This window comes from Bufo gargarizans, chromosome 4 (assembly GCF_014858855.1).
Source record: "Bufo gargarizans isolate SCDJY-AF-19 chromosome 4, ASM1485885v1, whole genome shotgun sequence".
Classification (NCBI taxonomy): Eukaryota; Metazoa; Chordata; class Amphibia; order Anura; family Bufonidae; genus Bufo; species Bufo gargarizans.
The window spans coordinates 180073911-180095404 of record NC_058083.1 but is presented as its reverse complement, the minus strand read 5'-3'; the positions used below and the strand labels follow the sequence as shown (position 1 = coordinate 180095404).

Below are 21494 nucleotides of genomic sequence, written 5' to 3'. Positions count from 1 at the left end.
TAGACCAGGCACAATGCCTTGTAGGGCTTGCTCAGTTGAATAAAAAAAATAAAAATACCTTTCAGTTAGTGATCTGCTGCTTCATTCTTCAGGAATTTTTTTTTACTTTTCATCCACATACAAATGAGTATTTAGGTTCACCAAGAGTAGACTTAAGCTACTCTATGCACCCTTGAACCTCCTCCTTCCTCTGCCAGCCCATTCCTTATCCTTGACTGACAGGACCAGTAATATGCAAAATAACCGTGGAGCCCCAGTTATGGGTCTTCAACACAGTAAAAGCCAAATACCCTTCAAAGGAAGGAAAACCGAGCAAAGGGGTGTCCCCGTGACAGAGATCACCAGACCCCCCATATTAAGTGGCCCCATTGTCAAGATCCCGTTCTTTTACAAGCCTTAAAGATGTGATGGGGAAGACCTAAGCCAGTCATCCATCCACAGACTGCTTTTTCAGGGTGTTGCCCTTTATCAGTGTGGAGTAGGATTCTGGCTAACCGGGAGCAATGCGTTGGAGAATACTCAAACAAAAGAATAGGTGATCTTAGGGAGACCAGCTACAAAGAACACTGTGGAGCCACATTTAAGAGTAATATGCAAAATAACCGTGGACCCATAACTGGGGCTCCACAGTTATTTTGCATAATACTGTTTCCCAGGAAGCTTTGCACTTTGGATTGCCGTGTAGAGACTCTTTAATGAGGCTCCACTGTGTTTTCTGTAGCTGGTCTCCCTAAGATCAGCTATTCTTTTGTTTGACAGGACCAGGTTTATCTCGCCTGTCCCTGGTAATGAAGGAGAGGTAAGGACTGGCAGAGGAGGCAGGAGGAGCAAGGTGCACAGAGTTGTGCTCTTAACTGCTTAATTACATATGGATTATAAGTACATTATTTATTGCTCTATAAGATGTACTTTTTCCCCCTAAAGTGGGAATAAAATATCAGTGTGTTGTATGGGACGAATACTATGGAGTGTTTCCACTATGGAAGCGCTCATTAGTACAGGAGGACCAGGAAGAGGTGAATGTAGCGCTCACCGAACTTCATACTCAGCGCTTCTTAGTCCTTGGCCACTTGCTGTGCTGTGAATGCACACATTGTGAAGACGTCAGCGCACTGATCTCACGCTGTGCACATCAGGTCATAGCACAGCACGCGGCAGGAAGAAATGGAAGAGTGTGAATGTGAAGAGCAGCAGCGGCGGTGTCTGGAGCAGGAGAGGTAAGTTAATTGTTAATTATTTTTTAATGTCTGCTGTGAGCCGGGGGTCTGATCTGAGGTCTGTTTGGGGGTCATTCACATCAGGCTCTGATCTGATGTCACTCACATTAGGGGTATGATCCGAGTTCTTCTTGGGGGTCATAATCACATTGGTGCTGTGATCTGAGGTCTGATTGGGGGTCTTATGAACATTGGGGGTCTGAGCTGAGGTCTGATTAACATTGCTGGTCTGATTTGGGCTCTAAGCTGAGGTCTGATTTCCTCGTCTAAAACCTAGGTGCATCTTATAGAACACAAATACAGCACTTTCTTCTCCAGAATGAAGCAAAAGATCGCTAAGTGCCATCACAGTCAGCTGAGCTAGCCTTACAAGGCACTGTGCCTGGTTTAACAGTGAATTTTCTGCTGACAGGCTCCCTTTAAGCTAAATAAGCTGCATGCACTTTACAGTTCCATTAAAGTGAATTTGGAAATGAAAGGCTCAGAAATCTGAAGAACTCTGAAATAAGAAGAGCCACAGAACCTTCAAACTAGTGACTGATGGGGATTCCAGGTCACAGGTCTACAGAGATGACACCTTCCGACATGTGAAATGAGGTGTTGGTGAACCCTCACTGACTTCATTCAAATCAAAATTTCAGGCCTGAGTAAAGACCTGTTTTAATTACAAAATGTATGTTTTTGAAACACATTTAGCAGATGTAATAGTTGTAGAAAATGAACACAACAACCATAATTTTTATCAAGTATCTTATGAGATCTTAAAATATTTTCAGAGGTAACGTACCTTGTAAACTTGCCCATATGTGCCATTTCCAACAAGTTCTACTAGTTCAAAAATTCCTGCAGGATCCTAAAAAAACAAAAAAAAAGTTCAGAAGGCATTTAAAATACACATGCTCCACATATAGCACCTTACTAATGTCTGAACAAACCCAGACATACTGTATGCTTGAGTACTGAAATGCTTGAATACACTATCCTCTAAACTGCCTATACTTCGTCCAAGAAGGTTTTTTTCCCGAGGTATACAGCTGCTTAGTAGCATGAATAGCATGAGGTGTGTGTTTGTGTATATATTCATCCATATGGACTTGGAATACTATGGATGGATGCATGCTATGTTTCTGGATGAATGCTTGTGAACAAATCACACCCATGTAACAATCGACACCGAGCTGTCCTAAATGACTAAATGCATTGGATGCACTGAAGCGATATAAAAAAAAATCCTGCAACGGTGAACATAGCTTTTAAAGGGTTTCTCTGGAATTGATGGCGTATCGTTATGATAGGTCATCAATATCAGACTGGAACGGGACAGAGTGGATGGATCTGTGTAGTACCAGTGCCTCTTTCCGGCGCCACAGCTACTGTATAACAGCTGATTGGTGGGGGTGCCAGGGGCTATGCCGTCAATATAAAAAACCCAGATACCCCCCTTAAAACATATTTATAAAAACCAAAAAAGGTCTTCTCAAAGACAGGCTTCTACATATAATACATTTATTGGGCCTAATGGTTAGATCAAAAATGAGCACAAAAGACTCAGTTTGTAATGCAACCTGTTTTGATACCGGAGTAATGTAAAAATGCATTGGCAGAGCACATACATGGAATATACTTTACACAATGAAGAGAAACTGAGCTAAGTTTTATTAAAGTCAGCTTTTTACTACTATGAAAAGAACTGCCAGATGGGTGCATCATAGTATTATAGCATTATATCACAGACTCAGATCCTTGACCAATTGTAGGTCTAATGACTCACATTATCAGCATTGTATGGCTCTCTGTGCCTGTTGGTACAGCTGTATATGTGGACCCATTATGCCAAGCCACTGTTGTGGATGGCTGTTAACCCACAGGGATTAGAGACATCAGAGAGAAGGACCAGGGGTATAGGCAATACTCATAATCAAGGAAACGGACAGAGTTCAGATCAGGCAGACTTCTTTCAAAACTCAGTCCAGAGGTCAATGCAGGAGGCAAAGGGTCAGAACGGTGAACAGGCACAAGTCAGTACACAGGCAGACAAATGGATTATTGCGCTTTTGCAAAGTCTAGCAGAAGTTAACAGAACCGACTGACCAGGCAAGAGGTGGACACCAAAGGTGAGATGCACTTAATACTAGTCCCAAATCACACACAGGCAGCCGATGCCAATGTGCACGGGACAGCAGCGGCATGAACTGCTATTGTAACACTTGCATTTTACTTGTTTGAAACCAGTTTAAGAAACAGAAATTTTACTGGTCAGCATCATAAGAAATTTAAAGGCTGACCGTTCACTTGGCTGAAAGCTACCCCTCCCAAGCCCCTTCCCCCCCCCCCCCTCCATCCCCAGTACACTCTAAGCTCAGACATGCTTGTATCTGGAGCAGTGGACTTTTTCCTGAGAACAAAAAGATCGGGCATGTTGAAATCCAAAAGCTTGATCCTTCTTAACCCCTCCCCACCCCGAACATATGGTAAGCCATTCAGGGGGAAAGAGGAGGCACTCTCATACATACATACATCAAACGGTCAGCCAGAGAAATCGAAATCAGAGGGTTCAACTGCCATTAGTCTAATGTGTATGGCCACCTTAACTGTCAGAAGTGCTTCCTCACACATAACCCTGACTGTCAAAAGCAATTGTACCGAGAATGGCCACCTAACAATTGGAAACACAGACTAAACAGTAAATTAACACTGTAAAATTAGAAAACATTGTGAAAACTTGAATTAATTTTATTCCTAAACTGCTTGAAAAATGAAGACTCCATGGTGAGACTTAGACACATCTCCCATGTTTGAGGATTTTCTAATGAAGCTCATCTGAATTAGCCAGCAATTTTCACTCAGTGAAGATCCCATTAGTCATCTAAAAATGTGCCTTTCCACAGCTTGCACTCTACCGGGAGCAATTCAATAAGCAGTGATGGCTTCAGCCAGGGCTCTTCACTTGCTCCTACTAATGTTTAAGTCATTGATCTTCATTTGGCAACATCTTGACTTGTTGGCCATTCTATCACCCAAATTATTTAAAAAAAAGCTCTCTACATGGACTTTTCCTTAACCAACCAAGTTTATTGCTGATGCCAGAGGTTTTCAATGACAACAACTGGAACTGTAGTAAATAAACCTACCCCCTTCTGTAATATGGAAAGATTAGCTTAAATCCGAGTAGACATGATCATAATCCAGTTATAAGGAACCTGTCCAATGAAAATGCTGTCTAATTTACCTGCATCATGGTAGAGAGCAGGAGGAACTGAGCAATTTAGCATAAAAAGATTCAGTATAACATATATAGTGGGATGTAATATTCTTTGTTAAATGTCTTCAAAAAAACAAGGGGCCACTCCCCATGTCTGGAGAAAAAAAAAGATTCCGTCATAAGAGGCGACAAGCATTCTTTACTGTAAGATCTGTGACTCTCTGGAATAGCCTGCCGCAGGAGCTGGTCACGGCAAATACAGTAGATGGCTTCAAAAAAGGTTTAGAGGAATTTTTAATTCAAAATAATATTGAGGCTTATGGCAAGGTATAGAAATCTTGTTCTACACACCCTTTCCCTTTGGCCTAACCCCTTTTTAAATGGAAGATGGAAATTGATCCAGGGATCGATGTAGCAGGATTACAGGTTGGACTTGGTGGACTTTTGTCTTTTTCCAACCTTAACAACTATGTAACTATGTAACAACTATGTCTATTTTATTCATATAAATTCTTGCTCATTCAGAGTTTAGGAGACCAGTGGGTGGTCCTACACAGTGACTGACAGTCTCACATTTATGAGTAGTCATACAGAGATGGCTGTCCACAGAGACTGGACCTCTAATCTCTGAATTGAGCAAGTAGAGATATACGCTATAGAGTCCTTTTCTACATGAGATGATTGTTCATTGTGAAAGGTCAAATCCTATGGATTTGCTGATCAATAGACAAGTTCACCTTTATAAACAGCCCAGAATGGTCTTAAAGGGAGTCTATCAGTTCTTAATTGTGGACTACTAATCTGTAATATAGGGTGGTTATAATCCATATACTGCTGTAGATAAAGCCTAATTTAAATGTGCATACTCACCCCTGTTCCCCCGCAAACGCACGATGGAATACATTGAGAGGACTCATGAGCTGCATGCATATAATGAAGAGGACTTCTGAGAGCACAGCTCATCAGTCCTCTCAATGTATTTCAGTGGCGGTTTGCAGAAGCACAGTGCTGAAAAGGGTGTAAGTTCATTCTGTGGCAACTATAAACTAAACTGATTAATAAAAAGTTTTTAGCCCCCAGGGTTGTTCAGAATTTTAAGAAAATTGCCTACCAGAAGGAAATAGTATAGAATAAAAGAATAAAAATACAATTACATACCTGTTAAATCCCCTGCCGCTCTGCTCAAGTGAGCACTGCAGTAAGTTACTAGCCTCAGCAGTGATGCCTGCATGTACGGCATGTGACCAGTGATTGGATGAAGCATCACTTGAATTATGTGACATAATCGCCGCAGAACCAATGGGGGCCACCAGACAAAAATAAATTTAAGGCTACTTTCGCATCTGCGCTTTTGCTATCCGGTTCTGAGATCTGGCAGAGAATCTCAAAACCGGAACAAAACACTTCAGCCTTGTCACCATGCATTCTGAATGGAGAAAAATCCATTCACAATGCATCAGTTCCGGTTTGTTCAGTTCTGTACACTGGATACAAACCCGCAGCAAGCTGCGGTTTTGTGTCCGGTCTGCGAAACGGAACAAATTGCGTCCGCCACCAAAAACAATGTTGGTCAACGGTGTTGGATCTGTTTTGATTTAATACAACCATATCCTAACGGAACGGATGCATCTAGATGCATTAAATCAAACTGAACCGTTTTTGAGATCCTCTGCCGAATCTCAAAACCAAAATACAAAAACCGCAGATGTGAAAGTAGCCTAACATGTAGGCGATGAATTTTCTGTATCTCATACCATTTCCTACTGATAGAATTGTCTTAATAATTCCACACACACATTCACCAATGCTTTCAAAGTGCCCATGTTTATTACTTGAAACTGGAAATTCTTGCTATAATGACCCGGGTTTCCTATCATGCAGGATGAGACTGATGACTCGGCTAGCCATTTCTCTAAACTCACAATTCTGGGTGCATTTAGCTACTCATTCAGAGGGAAAAAATCATGCAGAAAACAGAGTGGGTACATTCTGCAGCACCGCTGTTACCTAAGCAACTCTAAATTGTCCCTGAAGAACCTAAGAAAAAGAATGGGAAATGACAGCTTTGGTAATCACTGCTGCAGACTTCCAAGAAATGCACAGGTGCATTAGCAAGCTTCTTCAATGTTTAAAGAGTAGCTATCAATATTTATGACCTTTTACATACATATGGAATGAAATGAATAAGTTATCGGCGGTAATGGGAGTGCGTGCAGAAGGAAGAACAAGTTACTTAGACATTAGACTTAGCCACAAGATAGATACTGGAGCAACAGAGATTACAAAAGACGTTACAGTGTGCATTTAAAGACCGTATTCACACTCAAGATCTCAAAAATAATATGTACATCCGTACCTATAAGGGATGGCTATCTGCTATTTATCTTCCTCAGATTTTGCTCCTTGGCTGTTTTTATTTTTTAACTCAGCTCTATTAAGGCCCGTCTTAGCTACAGTGCCTATAGGGAGTGTGAGGTAGTCTGAGACGTACCTACTGTGTTGTCCCCGCCTCCTCAGATTGGCTTCTGTGTATAAACACAAGCTACTGTTGTGCTGGGATTTTTTTTTAGCGCATCAAAAATGTATTTAAAAAAAAAGCACCAATAATCCACACTGTATCGGCAATTACTACAATGCAAAACTGCAGCTATCACGGTAAAAAGTTTTGTTTTTTTTAAAGCAACATGTAAACCACCCTAAATTACAGATTAGCAGTCCACAATTGAGAAAAAGTCAAAACTTTTTGGTTGGATTAATGACAATAACTGACAAACGATTCATCACAAATGGACAAGCTCCTCCTGAACAGATAGTATGGAGGTACGGGTGTCAGACCTCGTCTATGCCCTCTCCTAGGCATATTTGTTCAGCAATTGTTAAATCCTGGAGAACCCCTTTAAAGTCTATCATCATATTCACAGTCACATTGCTATGTGCTCATACACCATTAAGGCATAAGCTCTCATGACCAAAGACCAACTACCTGGTAATGTGTGCTGAGAGACTGGTAACAAATTGACCCATTTTTCCAATAATAAAATAATAAAAAATAATTCTAAAATCACTGCCATTAGTAAACATATTAAAGAGGTTGTCAATGTTCAATTTTTTTAAGTGCTTCACATGGTGTAAAATAATAAAATAAATCATACTAGTCATTGCGGACATGACCGCGCAGCCAATTACTTGCTGAGGCTGGTCACCGCTGCAGCCACTGATTGGCTGAGCAGTCATTTCCCCACAGCTCTCTCTCTTGAGCTCCTACTTTCTCTTGTCCAATAAAGAAATCCTATCTCTGTGTCCCAAGATTCATGCATGTCCCCCTCCTCCTCACACTCCTGTGACAAGCTGAAAGACAAGTGGCTGGAGCAGGAGCTTCCCTTCTGTGTCCAATCTGCAGGACAAAAAGACTGTTAAGGCCACCTCTTTACTAAGCCCCACTCCCTCAGCAGTTCTCTGCAGAATTTCTACAAGACCGTTTGTGTCAGGATCATACAGAAAGTCCCGCAGACTGACGCAATGAGGGCAACTACATTTCTTTTGATTTTACCATTCACTTCTGTCTTAAGTTCCTTTAGCCCCTTAAGGACCTTGCCATTTTTCACCTTAAGAACCAGGCCATTTTTTGCAAATCTGACATGTGTCACTTTATGTGGCGATAACTTTAAAACGCTTATCACATATTGTACTTCATGACAGTGGTAAATTTGAGTAAAAATATTTAATTTTAATTTATAAAAGAAAATACCAAATTTACCAGAATTTAGAAAAATTCACCATTTTAAAAATTTCTATTTCTCTGCTTTTAAAACAGATAGTGATACCTCTTAAAATAGTTATTGCTTTATATTTCCCATATGTCCACTTCATGTTTGGATCATTTTGTAAATTACATTTTCTTTTTTGGGACGTTAGAAGGCTTAGAAGTTTAGAAGCAAATCTTAAAATTTCCAAAATCCACTTTTTAAGGATCAGTTAAGGTCTGAAGTCACTTTGTGGGGCTTACATAGTAGAAACCACCCATAAATGGTCCCATTTTAGAAACTACACCCTCAAGGTATTTAAAACTGATTTTACAAACTTTTTTAAACCTTTAGGTGTTCCACAAGAATTAAAGAAAAATGAAGATTACATTTCTGAATTTCACTTTTTTGGCAGATTTTCCATTTTAATAAATTTTTTCCACTGGCAAGGGTTAACAGCCAAACAAAACTCAATATTTATTACCCTGATTCTGTAGTTTACAGAAACACCCCATATGTGGTCGTAAACTGCTGTATGGCCACACGGCAGGGCACAGAAGGAAAGGAATGCATATGGTATTTGGAAGGCAGGTTTTACTGGGATAATTTTAAGCTGCCATGTCACATTTAAAGATCCCCTGATACACCCCTAGAGTAGAAACTCCAAAAAAAGACCATTTTGGAAACTACGGGATAAGGTGGCAGTTTTGTTGGTACTATTTTAGGGTACTGATGATTTTTGGTTGCTCTGTATTACACTTTTTGTGCGGCAAGGTAACAAAAAATAGCTGTTTTGGCACCATTTTTATTTTTTTTACTTACAATGTTCATCTGACAGGTTAGATCATGTGGTATTTTTATAGAGCAGGTTGTTATGGATGCGACAATACCAAATTTGACTACTTTGTTTCAGTTTTACATAATAAAGCATTAAAAAAATTAATAAATTGTGTCTCCATATTCTGAAAGCCATAGCTTTTATATTTTTTGGGTGACTGTCTTATGTAGGGGCTCATTTTTTCAGTATGAGATGAAGGTTTGATTGGTACCATTTTAGTGTGCATATGACTTTTTGATCACTTCGTATTACACTTTTTGAGATGCAAGATGACAAAAAATAGCTTTTTGACACACTTTTTATTTTTTCATCTGAGAGGTTAGTCTACTTTTTTGTTTATTTAAGCTTTACACAATAACAGCACTTTTCATGTTTTAGTGTCTCCATATTCTGAGAGCCATAGTTTTTTTTATTTTTTGGGATGATTGTCTTAGGTAGAGTCTCATTTTTTGTGGGATAAGGTGATGATTTAATTGGTACAATTTTGGGGTGTGTATGACTTTTTGATCGCTTGGTATTACAATTTTTGTGATGAAAGGTGAAAGAAATAGCTTTTTTACACCTTTTTTTTACGGTGTTCAGCAGGTTGTTACGGACGCAGCGATACCCAATATGTCAACTTTAAAAAAAATTACATTTAACACAATAGAATTATTTTTTAAACAAACAAAATCATGTTTTAGTGTCTCCATAGTCCGAGAGCCATAGTATTTTTACTTTTTGGGTCATTGTCTTAGGTAGGAGCTTATTTTTTGCAAGATGAGATGACGGTTTGACTGGTACTATTTTAAGGTACATACTACTTTTATTTTTATAGAGCAGGTTGTTACGCACGCGGTGATAACTAATATGTCTGTTTATTTATTTTTTCTATTTTTTACAATTTTATGTTTCTTTTTATGGGAAAGGGGCTTTTTTTATTGAAACTTACATTTTTTTTATTGTTAAAAACACTTTTATTTCACTTTTAAATATTTTTTATTTTTGTCCCACTATGGGACTTCGACATTACAGGGTTTGATCCCTGTTTCAATGCAGCACAATACATCTGTATTGTACTGCATTGAGTATCAGTGTATTACACAGTGTAATACACTGATAGTTTGACTATGAGACCAAGCCTCGGGGCTCGGCATCAAAGGCCTCCGTACATGCCAGGCCCCAAGGCCTTGCAATGGCTTGGGGCTGCTATGGCAACCATCAGGTCCCCGCCACCGTAGCACGGGGACCCGATGTCTAACCGCAGCAAACCTCCCATATGCCGCGGTCAGCGCTAACCGCGGCATATGAGGGGTTAATCCACTGGCAGTAACAGCCAGATCCGTGCTGCTGATTGCCGGACCACACATGGGGGGGAAGGAGGATCGCAGGACGAGAATGCTAGTCCTGGGGCGCAAGGTACCGGCCATTTAGGACAAGCATTCTCGTCTTGGGTCATTAAGGTGTTAACATTATAGTTATGCAGAGGATTTTGGGCTCTGCATCGGAAAACAACGTTCAGACCCCTGATAAAGATATATTAGGAAATTAATTTTAACAACAGAATGTTGAACCTCTACTTAAGGTACTATTACACTAGCAGATGTCATGGAACAAAACTTTTGCTTTATTATACTCATCGATAATTGTTTGGACCTCGTTCGCTTTTAAATCGTTTGTTGTTATTGCATGTGGACAGATGCTTGGTCAAAAGGTTGGTCTTCAGGTGGAATAAAAGTTGTGACAATGGATAAGGTCGTGGTGATGGGTGTACCCCACCTGAATCACCCAATGTACCACCCACTGTATATCCCATTCCCCATCCGTTTCAAGATAGCCAATGGAAAAAAAACATGTAAATTTCAAAGACACACCTATTGCCACTCCCCAAAGCCATGCAGTAGATCATTAGCGACTAGACAACTACATATTATACGAACGGATCTACTAATGACGAACAATAATTCTATAGCATGCTGAAAGATCATGATGGACAAGAAATGAGAGATTTATTGCTCGTCTTTCAATTCATTTTCACTCAAATGCACGAGATTTGGTACAATATTCGCTCCATGTAATAGTACCTTTACTGTATACAACAAATAACTGCAAGTTGAAGGAAACAGTACACGCGAAGAATGTACCTGTGAGAACCAAGCTGCTTATCTTTGATGTGAAAAAGGCCTCCTTAGCAACTGCATTGCCTTTTATTTTGTTACATAAGTCTTGTTTATAAAAATTTGCCTGGAGGACACCATTTTGAACATGCATATATGCTTACTGCATTGTCTCATGGTACTTAAAGGTGTTCAGTGACAAAGCACATTCAACATTTTTCAAACCAGCTCCTGGATCCGAATACTTTTGTAATTGCATATAATAAAAAATGTATTATAGCCAGTGAGCTATTCAATAAAAAAAAAAAAATTCTGTATAGCGCCACCTGCCGTTTGTTCTTTTCCATATTTTTTGTCCGTCTCCCTGAGCTGATCTTGGCCGTTTCTGTGTACTGCCATTTCTTAATTACATTTAAAACTGAGGAAATGGCAACCTGAAGCTACAAAACCATGACCCTCACAGCCCCCTTATCTGAAAATTATTGAAAATCTGTGGAAAGACCTCAAAAGAGCAGTGCATGCAAGACACCCAGGAATCTCACAGAAGTGGAAGACTTTTGCAAGGAAGAATGGAATAAAATCCATCAAACAAGAATTGAAAGACACTTGTGATACTTGCCAAAAGGGGGTGCTACTAGGTAGTAACCATGCAGGTTCCCCAAAGTTTTGCTTTGGGCCCTTTTCTTTTTTTGTTATTTTGAAAATGTAAAAGATGAAAATAACAAAATAGTCAGCTTTTACTTCTCTTTTTAAAAAGAGAGGGAAGGGGGATAAGTGACTCATTTAGTGCATCACATATTACAATGAAATGCACTTTTATGGACATCTTTATCAAGGCCTATCAAGAGAACAATAGAGCCGTCTTACTGTCATCCCAATTCTGTAACTACTATTATACAAGTAGATAACACGTTCCCCTCACATCAGCAGTAAACTGACAACAGGTTACCTATCAATATAGGAGCTTTATCTCTCTGTGATGACTGCTACAGAAGGACAATATTTTGTATCAAATTTTCAATGTCAAAATAGTCTTTAAATAATAAAGAAAAACGGGAGAAAATTCTAAAAAACACAGTTTTCTATGAATACTGGGTTAAAAAAAATACAATTTCCTTACAGCAGTGTTCCTTTAAAAGAAAGCTCTAGACTCAAGGCCTATACGAGTACATACCCGCTTTCCCCTTGCTACTATATGTGGTGTCATCTTGCCTATCCCATCTACTGCAGTACAACAGACCTGTCATTCATCCACTGAACCGTACCTTTTAGTGATAATGTGATGAGCCTCTTGATAGCATTCTGTTTGAAAAACACATTTAGAAAACAACGATTCCGTTTTATTTACATTTATTGCATGTGCTCTACCAGCCAGTGTGAAAAATAGAATGTCTGAATTTTAGACAGGTAGTCAAAAGAAAAGTAACAAAATTAACAAAAAAAATAATACAAATTTTCATTATTATGATTTAGTTTAAAGAGATGTTGCGATCCCTAAGAAAAAGTTGATGCTAAAAATCGAATTTGTTACTCTGGGCTGGAGGTTTGCCACTGCTCCAGTCTGACGCAGCTGAAAAATGTAGGAATGCCCCCTGAGCCAATCACTGTCCTAAGAGAGGACACTCCCCAGACTGAGTGAGCCTTTGGAGGAGTTGCCGACTGTGTGCACCAAGGACAGGAGCAGTGGCAGAACAGTAGAGGAGAATAAATAATTCCTTGTTATTTTTACCATCTTCCAGTCCTGTACACCCCATTAAAAATAAGTAATTTTCTAATGATCAGTTTCCCGTAAAGTTTTAACATCACTTTCTGTTTTTCGTATTCAGTACATGTGCAGCTTTTTTAAATGCTGCAAACAACTAAAAGCCAGCTGTATCCAAGGTCTTGTCTTGCATGGAAAGAAAGAATTCCTAATGTGTTAACTCAGCATGCTGTGTCATTATTAAGCGCCACTGGCCTAGATTTCTCTGGAATAAGTTTACAAAAGACACCACAGTGAATGAGCGCTATATTTTATGTCTATATAGCGGGAATTAATAACTTATAAAGCTTTCCCTTCTCTCATAAATTATGCCGCTGAGCACTGCTTCTGTCAGAGGTAAAAATAGAGCAGGCTCTGCCAGGAATGTATCCTTTCCACTTGCTTGCGCATGTTTTAAGTAACACTTCAGAGGTGATCTCGGGTAATGAGGTGACTGTCCGCTTTCCAAAGTGCGAGTTCTGACGAGCTGCACCGAGCAACTCTCTGCTGAAAACACTTCTTAATACAGAACAGGCGGCTAATGAAGGGCGAGTGCTACCGCGTATTCCTTACTCTGAAGATGTTCTGAAAGCTTATACTAGGGTAAGATGAAAACATATAAAGTCACTGTGTTTCTAGCATTTTATATCTGTAGAGGGAATCTAATCTCAGAATGTTTTCAAGAAAAAAAAAAAAATAAATAGAATGTAATATATAAAAAGTTTCCAAAGTTGCAATTCAATTTTCAGTTAGGGTACTTTCACACTTGCAGCAGAGGATTCCGGCAGGCAATCTGGACGCAAACTGATGGATCCGGATCAGTCTGACAAATGCATTAAAATACCGCATCTGTCTCTCCAGTGTCCTCCGGGAAAACGGATCCGGTATAAATTTTTTCTGCATTTTTAAAGGTCTGCGCATGCGCAGACCAAACAGCCGTTTTGCCGGATCACTTAATGCCAGATCCTGCCCTACTACACTTCAATGTAAATTAATGCTGGCAAGTGTTCAGTATTTTTGGCCAGAGAGAAAACTGCAGCATGCTGTGGTATTTTCTCTGTCCAAAAAAACGTAAGATGGACTGAACTGATGCATCTTGAATGAAATGCTCTCCATTCAGAATGCATTAGGATAAAACTCAGTTTTTTTTCCTGGTATTGAGCTCCTGTGACGGGACTCCATACCGGAAAACAAAAACACTAGTGTGAAAGTACCCTTACTTAGGCCATTAGATTTGTGACATGCTGTAACTTCCCAATCCTGGTACAAACAGATTACTCAGTCGCCCTAGTAGGGGTGGGTGATATGGCCTAAAATCTATATAGCAATATAATATTAAGCATGTGCAATATGCGATATATATCGCAGTATATTCTATATTTCGGGCTGGGGTTAAATTTTTTATTTTTTTTTACTTTTTATTTAATAACTATTAGGCTCCTTAGGGGCTAGAACCTTTGTCCTATTCACCCTAATAGAGCTCTATTAGGGTGAATAGGACTTCACACTCTCCCTGCTGCCCTGTGCATAGTGCACACAGCAGGGAGCTGACCATGGCAGCCAGGGCTTCAGTAGCGTCCTGGCTGCCATGGTAACCGATCAGAGCCCCACGATTACATTGCCAGGGCTCCGATCAAAAGATGCCACCCTGGGGCCACTGCCACCAATAATTTTATTGTGTGGAGTGGGGGCCCCGCAATTAATATAATACTTAGAAGAGGGGGAGTAGAAAGGGGGGGCTGTGGCCACAGTCCCTCCCCTCCTCCTCTGTTCTCATTGGTGGTCAGTGGCAGACGCACACAGTGGGGAGGGACCCCCTCCTTCTCCACTGTGCCGACTCAGGATCACATGGTGCGCGCCGAGAGGGGAGCATGCCATGTTCTACCGCGATATGGTGATATAAACAAAATCTCTATCGTTGGCCAAATTTATATAGTTGATATTGCATATCGTCTACATCGCCCACCCCTACTCCCTAGTATGCTTCCTTGAATGCTACAATTCAAAGAATTCTGGGTAAGAACAGTCAATTTTCTTTTTATAATCTGCTTATCCCCATCTTGATGTGCCCCTCATGTCTTGCATACCAGGAATATCGACAATGGAGTATTAACTAACTAGCTGATGTTATGTCATTATTTAAGCCCTGATTTATGGGGAAAATGCTAATTGTCAGCTTCTTGTGCCTCCAATGATCGTTGCTAGCAACCAATGCTACCAGCGCCATACGTCATAGGGCTGTGGAGTCGGAAGTCATAGACTTAAAGTTGGAGTCAGAAATGGTTTTGGATGGAGTTAGTAAAATGTTCAAACTCCAACTTTAAAATAAACATGTTTTATAAAAAAAATTATTGACAATGTATAATTCATTTATAAAATGCAATGCTTTTGCAAATTGACATTTAGGGTTTAGGAAAGTTTAGACATTTTAAACATATAAATGTATGCTATAAAAGGGGTATTCCGGTAGGTACAAGTTATCCCCTATTCACAGGATAGGGGATAACTATCAGATCGGTGGGGGTGATACAGTTGGGACCCTGACCCATTAGGAGAACAGGGGTCCCGTACCCCCTGCAGGCCACATGCTACTCACCTAAAATGACAGGAGCAGCCGGCCGTTCTATGGGAGTTGCAGAGATAGCCGAGCGCTGTACTCAGCTATCTCTGGAACTCCCATAGAAATTAATGGAGTGGCTGTGCGCATTTGCGACCGGCCGCTCCATTTAATTTAGGGGAGCAGCAATGGGCCTGCAGGAGGTTCTCATGATTGTGGGGGTCCCAGTGGTAGTACCCCTACCTATCTGATAGTTATCCCCTATCTGGTGGATAGGGGATAACTTGTACCTACCGGTATACCTCTTTAAAGCAGTCATGACTAGCAGGGTTGTGGAGCTGGACGTGGAGTCAGTTTTGAGTGGTTGGAGTTTTAGTGTGGAAAACCTGCACGTCTGGCTTACCAACTTCACAACCCTAGTCTTGAGTAACTTAAAGGGGATGTCTCATCTCAGCCTTTGGAAACAGAGGGGCACCTGCTCTCGGCCATTCCTGTATCTCCACCTCCCTGGCTGGTGCCTATTGCAGTTATTCCCATCTTGGCCATGAAAGGCCAAGATGGGACAAATCCTTTAAAGTATTGAGAATATAAGTATAATTCTATGAACTGAGTTTATACTGCAATTAAGTGTAGTTGTTCAACAGACCAAATCTATATTTTACACACACACACAATGTAAAAACGATGAGTTACAAACATGCATAGCAGCAATGGATTTATTTTAACTTAAAGAAAACATGTTATCAGTAGCTTAAGTTCCAATTTCCTGACAAAGCCAGCAAACACAGGAACTGCATTGTACCAGGAGTATTATTCTAATGACCTCTTCCCATATCCATTATAGTACACAATAGTAGTAATGATATTAGCAGGACTCCACACAAAATAAAAGGTTTTTAAGCCAGCTTATATAAACAACCCCTGACTACAAAAGCCGGGTACAAAAGGACCAAAATTCTTTGGGGAAAAAATGAAAAAAAGCAAGAGTTGATGATTCTTCAAGCAGCTAGCTAATGCAAGTACAAGTCTATGCATGGCCATACACAACAGATCAGTGTTGACCGTCCAATGTGTATGGTGTGGCGGGACTCTCCTCCAACAGTGGATGTTGGATTAGGAAGGTTTGACTTCAACATACCGATCCTTTTGTTCTCAAGGGACATAAATAAGCTGCTGTTAAGAGGGGCTGACAGCAGCTTTCTCTATCTCACTACTGAGAACATATTCACACTAGAATCAGCCAAGCATGTATGTACAGGTCCTTCTAAAAAAAATTTGCATATTGTGATAAAGTTCATTATTTTCTGTAATGTACTGATAAACATTAGACTTTCATATATTTTAGATTCATTACACACAACTGAAGTAGTTCAAGCCTTTTATTGTTTTAATATTGATGATTTTGGCATACAGCTCATGAAAACCCAAAATTCCCATCTCAAAAAATTAGCATATCATGAAAAGGTTCTCCAAAACGAGCTATTAACCTAATCATCTGAATCAACTAATTAACTCTAAAAACCTGCAAAAGATTCCTGAGGCTTTTAAAAACTCCCAGCCTGGTTCATTACTCAAAACCGCAATCATGGGTAAGACTGCCGACCTCACTGCTGTCCAGAAGGCCATCATTGACACCCTCAAGCAAGAGGGTAAGACACAGAAAGAAATTTCTGAACGAATAGGCTGTTCCCAGAGTGCTGTATCAAGGCACCTTAGTGGGAAGTCTGTGGGAAGGAAAAAGTGTGTCAGAAAACGCTGCACAACGAGAAGAGGTGACCGGACCCTGAGGAAGATTGTGGAGAAGGACCGATTCCAGACCTTGGGGGACCTGCGGAAGCAGTGGCCTGAGTCTGGAGTAGAAACATCCAGAGCCACCGTGTACAGGCGTGTGCAGGAAATGGGCTACAGGTGCCCCATTCCCCAGGTCAAGCCACTTTTGAACCAGACACAGCGGCAGAAGCGCCTGACCTGGGCTACAGAGAAGCAGCACTGGACTGTTGCTCAGTGGTCCAAAGTACTTTTTTAGGATGAAAGCAAATTTTGCATGTCATTCGGAAATCAAGGTGCCAGAGTCTGGAGGAAGACTGGGGAGAGGGAAATGCCAAAATGCCTGAAGTCCAGAGTCAAGTACCCACAGTCAGTGATGGTCTGGGGTGCAATGTCAGCTGCTGGTGTTGGTCCACTGTGTTTTATCAAGGGCAGGGTCAATGCAGCTAGCTATCAGGAGATTTTGGAGCACTTCATGCTTCCATCTGCTGAAAAGCTTTATGGAGATGAAGATTTCATTTTTCAGCACGACCTGGCACCTGTTCACAGTGCCAAAACCACTGGTAAATGGTTTACTGACCATGGTATTACTGTGCTCAATTGGCCTGACAACTCTCCTGACCTGAACCCCATAGAGAATCTGTGGGATATTGGGAAGAGAAAGTTGAGAGACGCAAGACCCAACACTCTGGATGAGCTTAAGGCCGCTATCGAAGCATCCTGGGCCTCCATAACACCTCAGCAGTGCCACAGGCTGATTGCCTCCATGCCACGCCGCATTGAAGCAGTCATTTCTGCAAAAGGATTCCCGACCAAGTATTGAGTGCATAACTGAACATAATTATTTGAAGGTTGACTTTTTTTGTATTAAAAACACTTTTCTTTTATTGGTCGGATGAAATATGCTAATTTTTTTAGATAGGAAATTTGGGTTTTCATGAGCTGTATGCCAAAATCATCAATATTAAAACAATAAAAGGCTTGAACTACTTCAGTTGGTGTGTAATGAATCTAAAATATATGAAAGTCTAATGTTTATCAGTACATTACAGAAAATAATGAACTTTATCACAATATGCAAATTTTTTTAGAAGGACCTGTATATAGAGGATAAGGTTGAATAGTTTCAAGTTGAACAAGCGTTCAGCTGACAAATATCTAAAGAGCGCGCTCTGTTCCAATTACTAAAAATTATAGCAATCATAGTAATAACTGGTAAGTGTAACAAATACCTTCAGTCTGCATTTAGATGGGACACTTTAAGATAGGGTGTATCGAACAAGAATTCTGCCATCTGACTGTTAACTCAACATTCATAGAAATGCATTTTTTTTAAAAGAATTTCTGGCTTTGTCTTTTTATTTTTTTTATTTCAGCGGTACTATGCCATTGAGAATTAAATACAAGGTCACCACGAATAATAGGTTCTCCTTAATAAATATGTCATCCATTGTGAAGGAGATATGTTATCTGCAGGATAATCTTCAAGATAAGAATTTGGATAATTGATAGGCCTAGATAAAAGATGTCCATGGAAGACCATTGGACTGATAAATGCAAGGATGCTCATCACTCATCCCCTTCCCTCTCTAGTCGCAGTGATGGTCGGAGTGAGACAGCCAAGTGTCATTTACCATGCTAAAAGAAAGAGCCAGGACAGGAAGTACAAACCAGATTCCAAAAAAGTTGGGACACTAAACAAATTGTGAATAAAAACTGAATGCAATGATGTGGAGATGGCAAATGTCAATATTTTATTTGTAATAGAACGTAGATGACAGATCAAACGTTTAATCCGAGTAAATGTATCATTTTAAAGGAAAAATACGTTGATTAAAATTTTCACGGTGTCAACAAATCCCAAAAAAGTTGGGACAAGTAGCAATAAGAGGCTGGAAAAAGTAAATTTGACCATAACGAAGAGCTGGAAGACCAATTAACACTAATTAGGTCAATTGGCATCATGATTGGGTATAAAAAGAGCTTCTCAGAGTGGCAGTGTCTCTCAGAAGCCAAGATGGGTAGAGGATCACCAATTCCCACAATGTTGCGCAGAAAGATAGTGGAGCAATATCAGAAAGTTGTTACCCAGCGAAAAATTGCAAAGACTTTGCATCTATCATCATCAACTGTGCATAACATCATGCGAAGATTCAGAGAACCTGGAACAATCTCTGTGCGTAAGGGTCAAGGCCGTAAAACCATACTGGATGCCCGTGATCTCTGGGCCCTTAAACGACACTGCACCACAAACAGGAATGCTACTGTAAAGGAAATCACAGAATGGGCTCAGGAATACTTCCAGAAACCATTGTCAGTGAACACAATCCACCGTGCCATCCACCGTTGCCAGCTGAAACTCTACAGTGCAAAGAAGAAGCCATTTCTAAGCAAGATCCACAAGCTCAGGCGTTTTCACTGGGCCAGGGATCATTTGAAATGGAGTGTGGTAAAATGGAAGACTGTTCTGTGGTCAGACGAGTCACGATTCAAAGTTCTTTTTGGAAATCTGGGACGCCATGTCATCCGGACCAAAGAGGACAAGGACAACCCAAGTTGTTATCAACGCTCAGTTCAGAAGCCTGCATCTCTGATGGTATGGGGTTGCACGAGTGCGTGTGGCATGGGCAGCTTGCATGTCTGGAAAGGCACCATCAATATAGAAAAATATATTCAGGTTCTAGAACAACATATGCTCCCGTCCAGACGGCATCTCTTTCAGGGAAGACCCTGCATTTTTCAACAAGATAATGCCAGACCACATTCTGCATCAATCACAACATCATGTGTTGAAGGATCCGGGTACTGAAATGGCCAGTCTGCAGTCCAGATCTTTCACCTATAGAGAACATTTGGCACCTCATAAAGAGGAAGGTGCAACAAAGAAGGCCCAAGACGATTGAACAGTTAGAGGCCTGTATTAGACAAGAATGGGAGAGCATTCCTATTTCTAATCTTGAGAAACTGGTCTTCTCGGTCCCCAGACGTCTGTTGAGTGTTGTAAGAAGAAGGGGAGATGCCACACAGTGGTGAAAATGGCCTTGTCCCAACTTTTGTGGGATTTGTTGACACCATGAAATTCTGATTCAACATATTTTTCCCTTAAAATGGTACATTTTCTCAGTTTAAACTTTTGTTCCGTGATGTATGTTCTATTCTGAATAAAATATTAGAAGTTGGCACCTCCACATCATTGCATTCAGTTTTTATTCACGATTTGTATAGTGTCCCAACTTTTTTGGAATCCGGTTTGTAGAATACAGGGAGTAACTTCCAGAAAACCATTTAAAAAATAAATAAATAAATATTAAATTATATATATTTTCGCATAGAGGCTGTTAATATGTGATGGAAAATGTTGATGGTAGCGTCTTTTGAAGGGCTCATGCACACGACCTTAGTTTCTGTCCGCATCAATTCGATGGGGCTGCAAAAGATGCGGACAGCACTAATAGGTCTGAACACTTTCTGAATGCACTGTGTGTGGACAGTTTATTAGATAACTGGTATTCATTTTATGGCCGCTTAGTGTACATGAATATTTACTGACTATTTCGTCCTTTCTCTGCTTGTATGGGCAGTTTTTGGTTTCCTTATGGTTTTACTTGCAAAATCACCTGTTTATTCAGGCTTCTGCTATCAGATAATAAAAGTGCCTATACACCTTCAACAACTGTGGGCTGAACGCTCTACATCAGGGATGGCCAACCTGCGGCCCTCCAGCTGTTGTAAAACTAAAATTTCTACCATTTCCTGCTGTGGGCTGATAGCTGTAGGCAGTGTAGGCATGCTGGGAGTTGTAGTTTTGCAACAGCTGGAGAGCCGCAGGTTGTCCATCCCTGCTCTACATCAATGAGGTACGTCAGAGTTTTATTACAATGATGGAAACTACGATGGAGGTTACGAATGAACATAGCCTAAGGCCTTAGGCACATGACTGTATTCTTCATCAATGTGCCATCGGCTATCCGCATTTTTGGTGGTTAGAACACTAACCCATTCATTTCTGTGGGGCCATGCACACATCCGTATTTCTTGCAGATCCTTCTGGCTGTTCCGCAAAATTCCTATCGTGGTCCATACTGCAGAGAAAATTAGTCCTTTCTATTGATGGTGGCTGCATTTTGCCAACCCACTGCTTGCAGACCGTGGTCATGGAGCCCAGTTCAGTATTTAGAAACCGTATTTCTTGCTACTTTTACTATTAAAAATGAAACTTTTATATCTTAGAAGCAAGTGGTTTATTTTACAAATGAACCTATGACATGAAAAATCTGCTCTCAATTATACCCGGCAATGGTGACACAGTGACAACAAAAGGCAGGGGTCTTCG

General features: G+C 40.4%; 1 protein-coding gene across 8 annotated transcripts in view; it reads right to left on the bottom strand.

Annotated features, from left to right (window-relative positions):
* Positions 1-21494, bottom strand: part of TNIK (TRAF2 and NCK interacting kinase) — a 313379-nt gene that overhangs the window by 246302 nt on the left and 45583 nt on the right. For all 8 annotated transcript variants that reach the window (XM_044288827.1, XM_044288829.1, XM_044288832.1 and 5 more), the window contains exon 2: positions 2005-2070. In XM_044288827.1, the coding sequence (XP_044144762.1) occupies positions 2005-2070 (66 nt within the window). The remainder of the gene's footprint in view (positions 1-2004; positions 2071-21494) is intronic.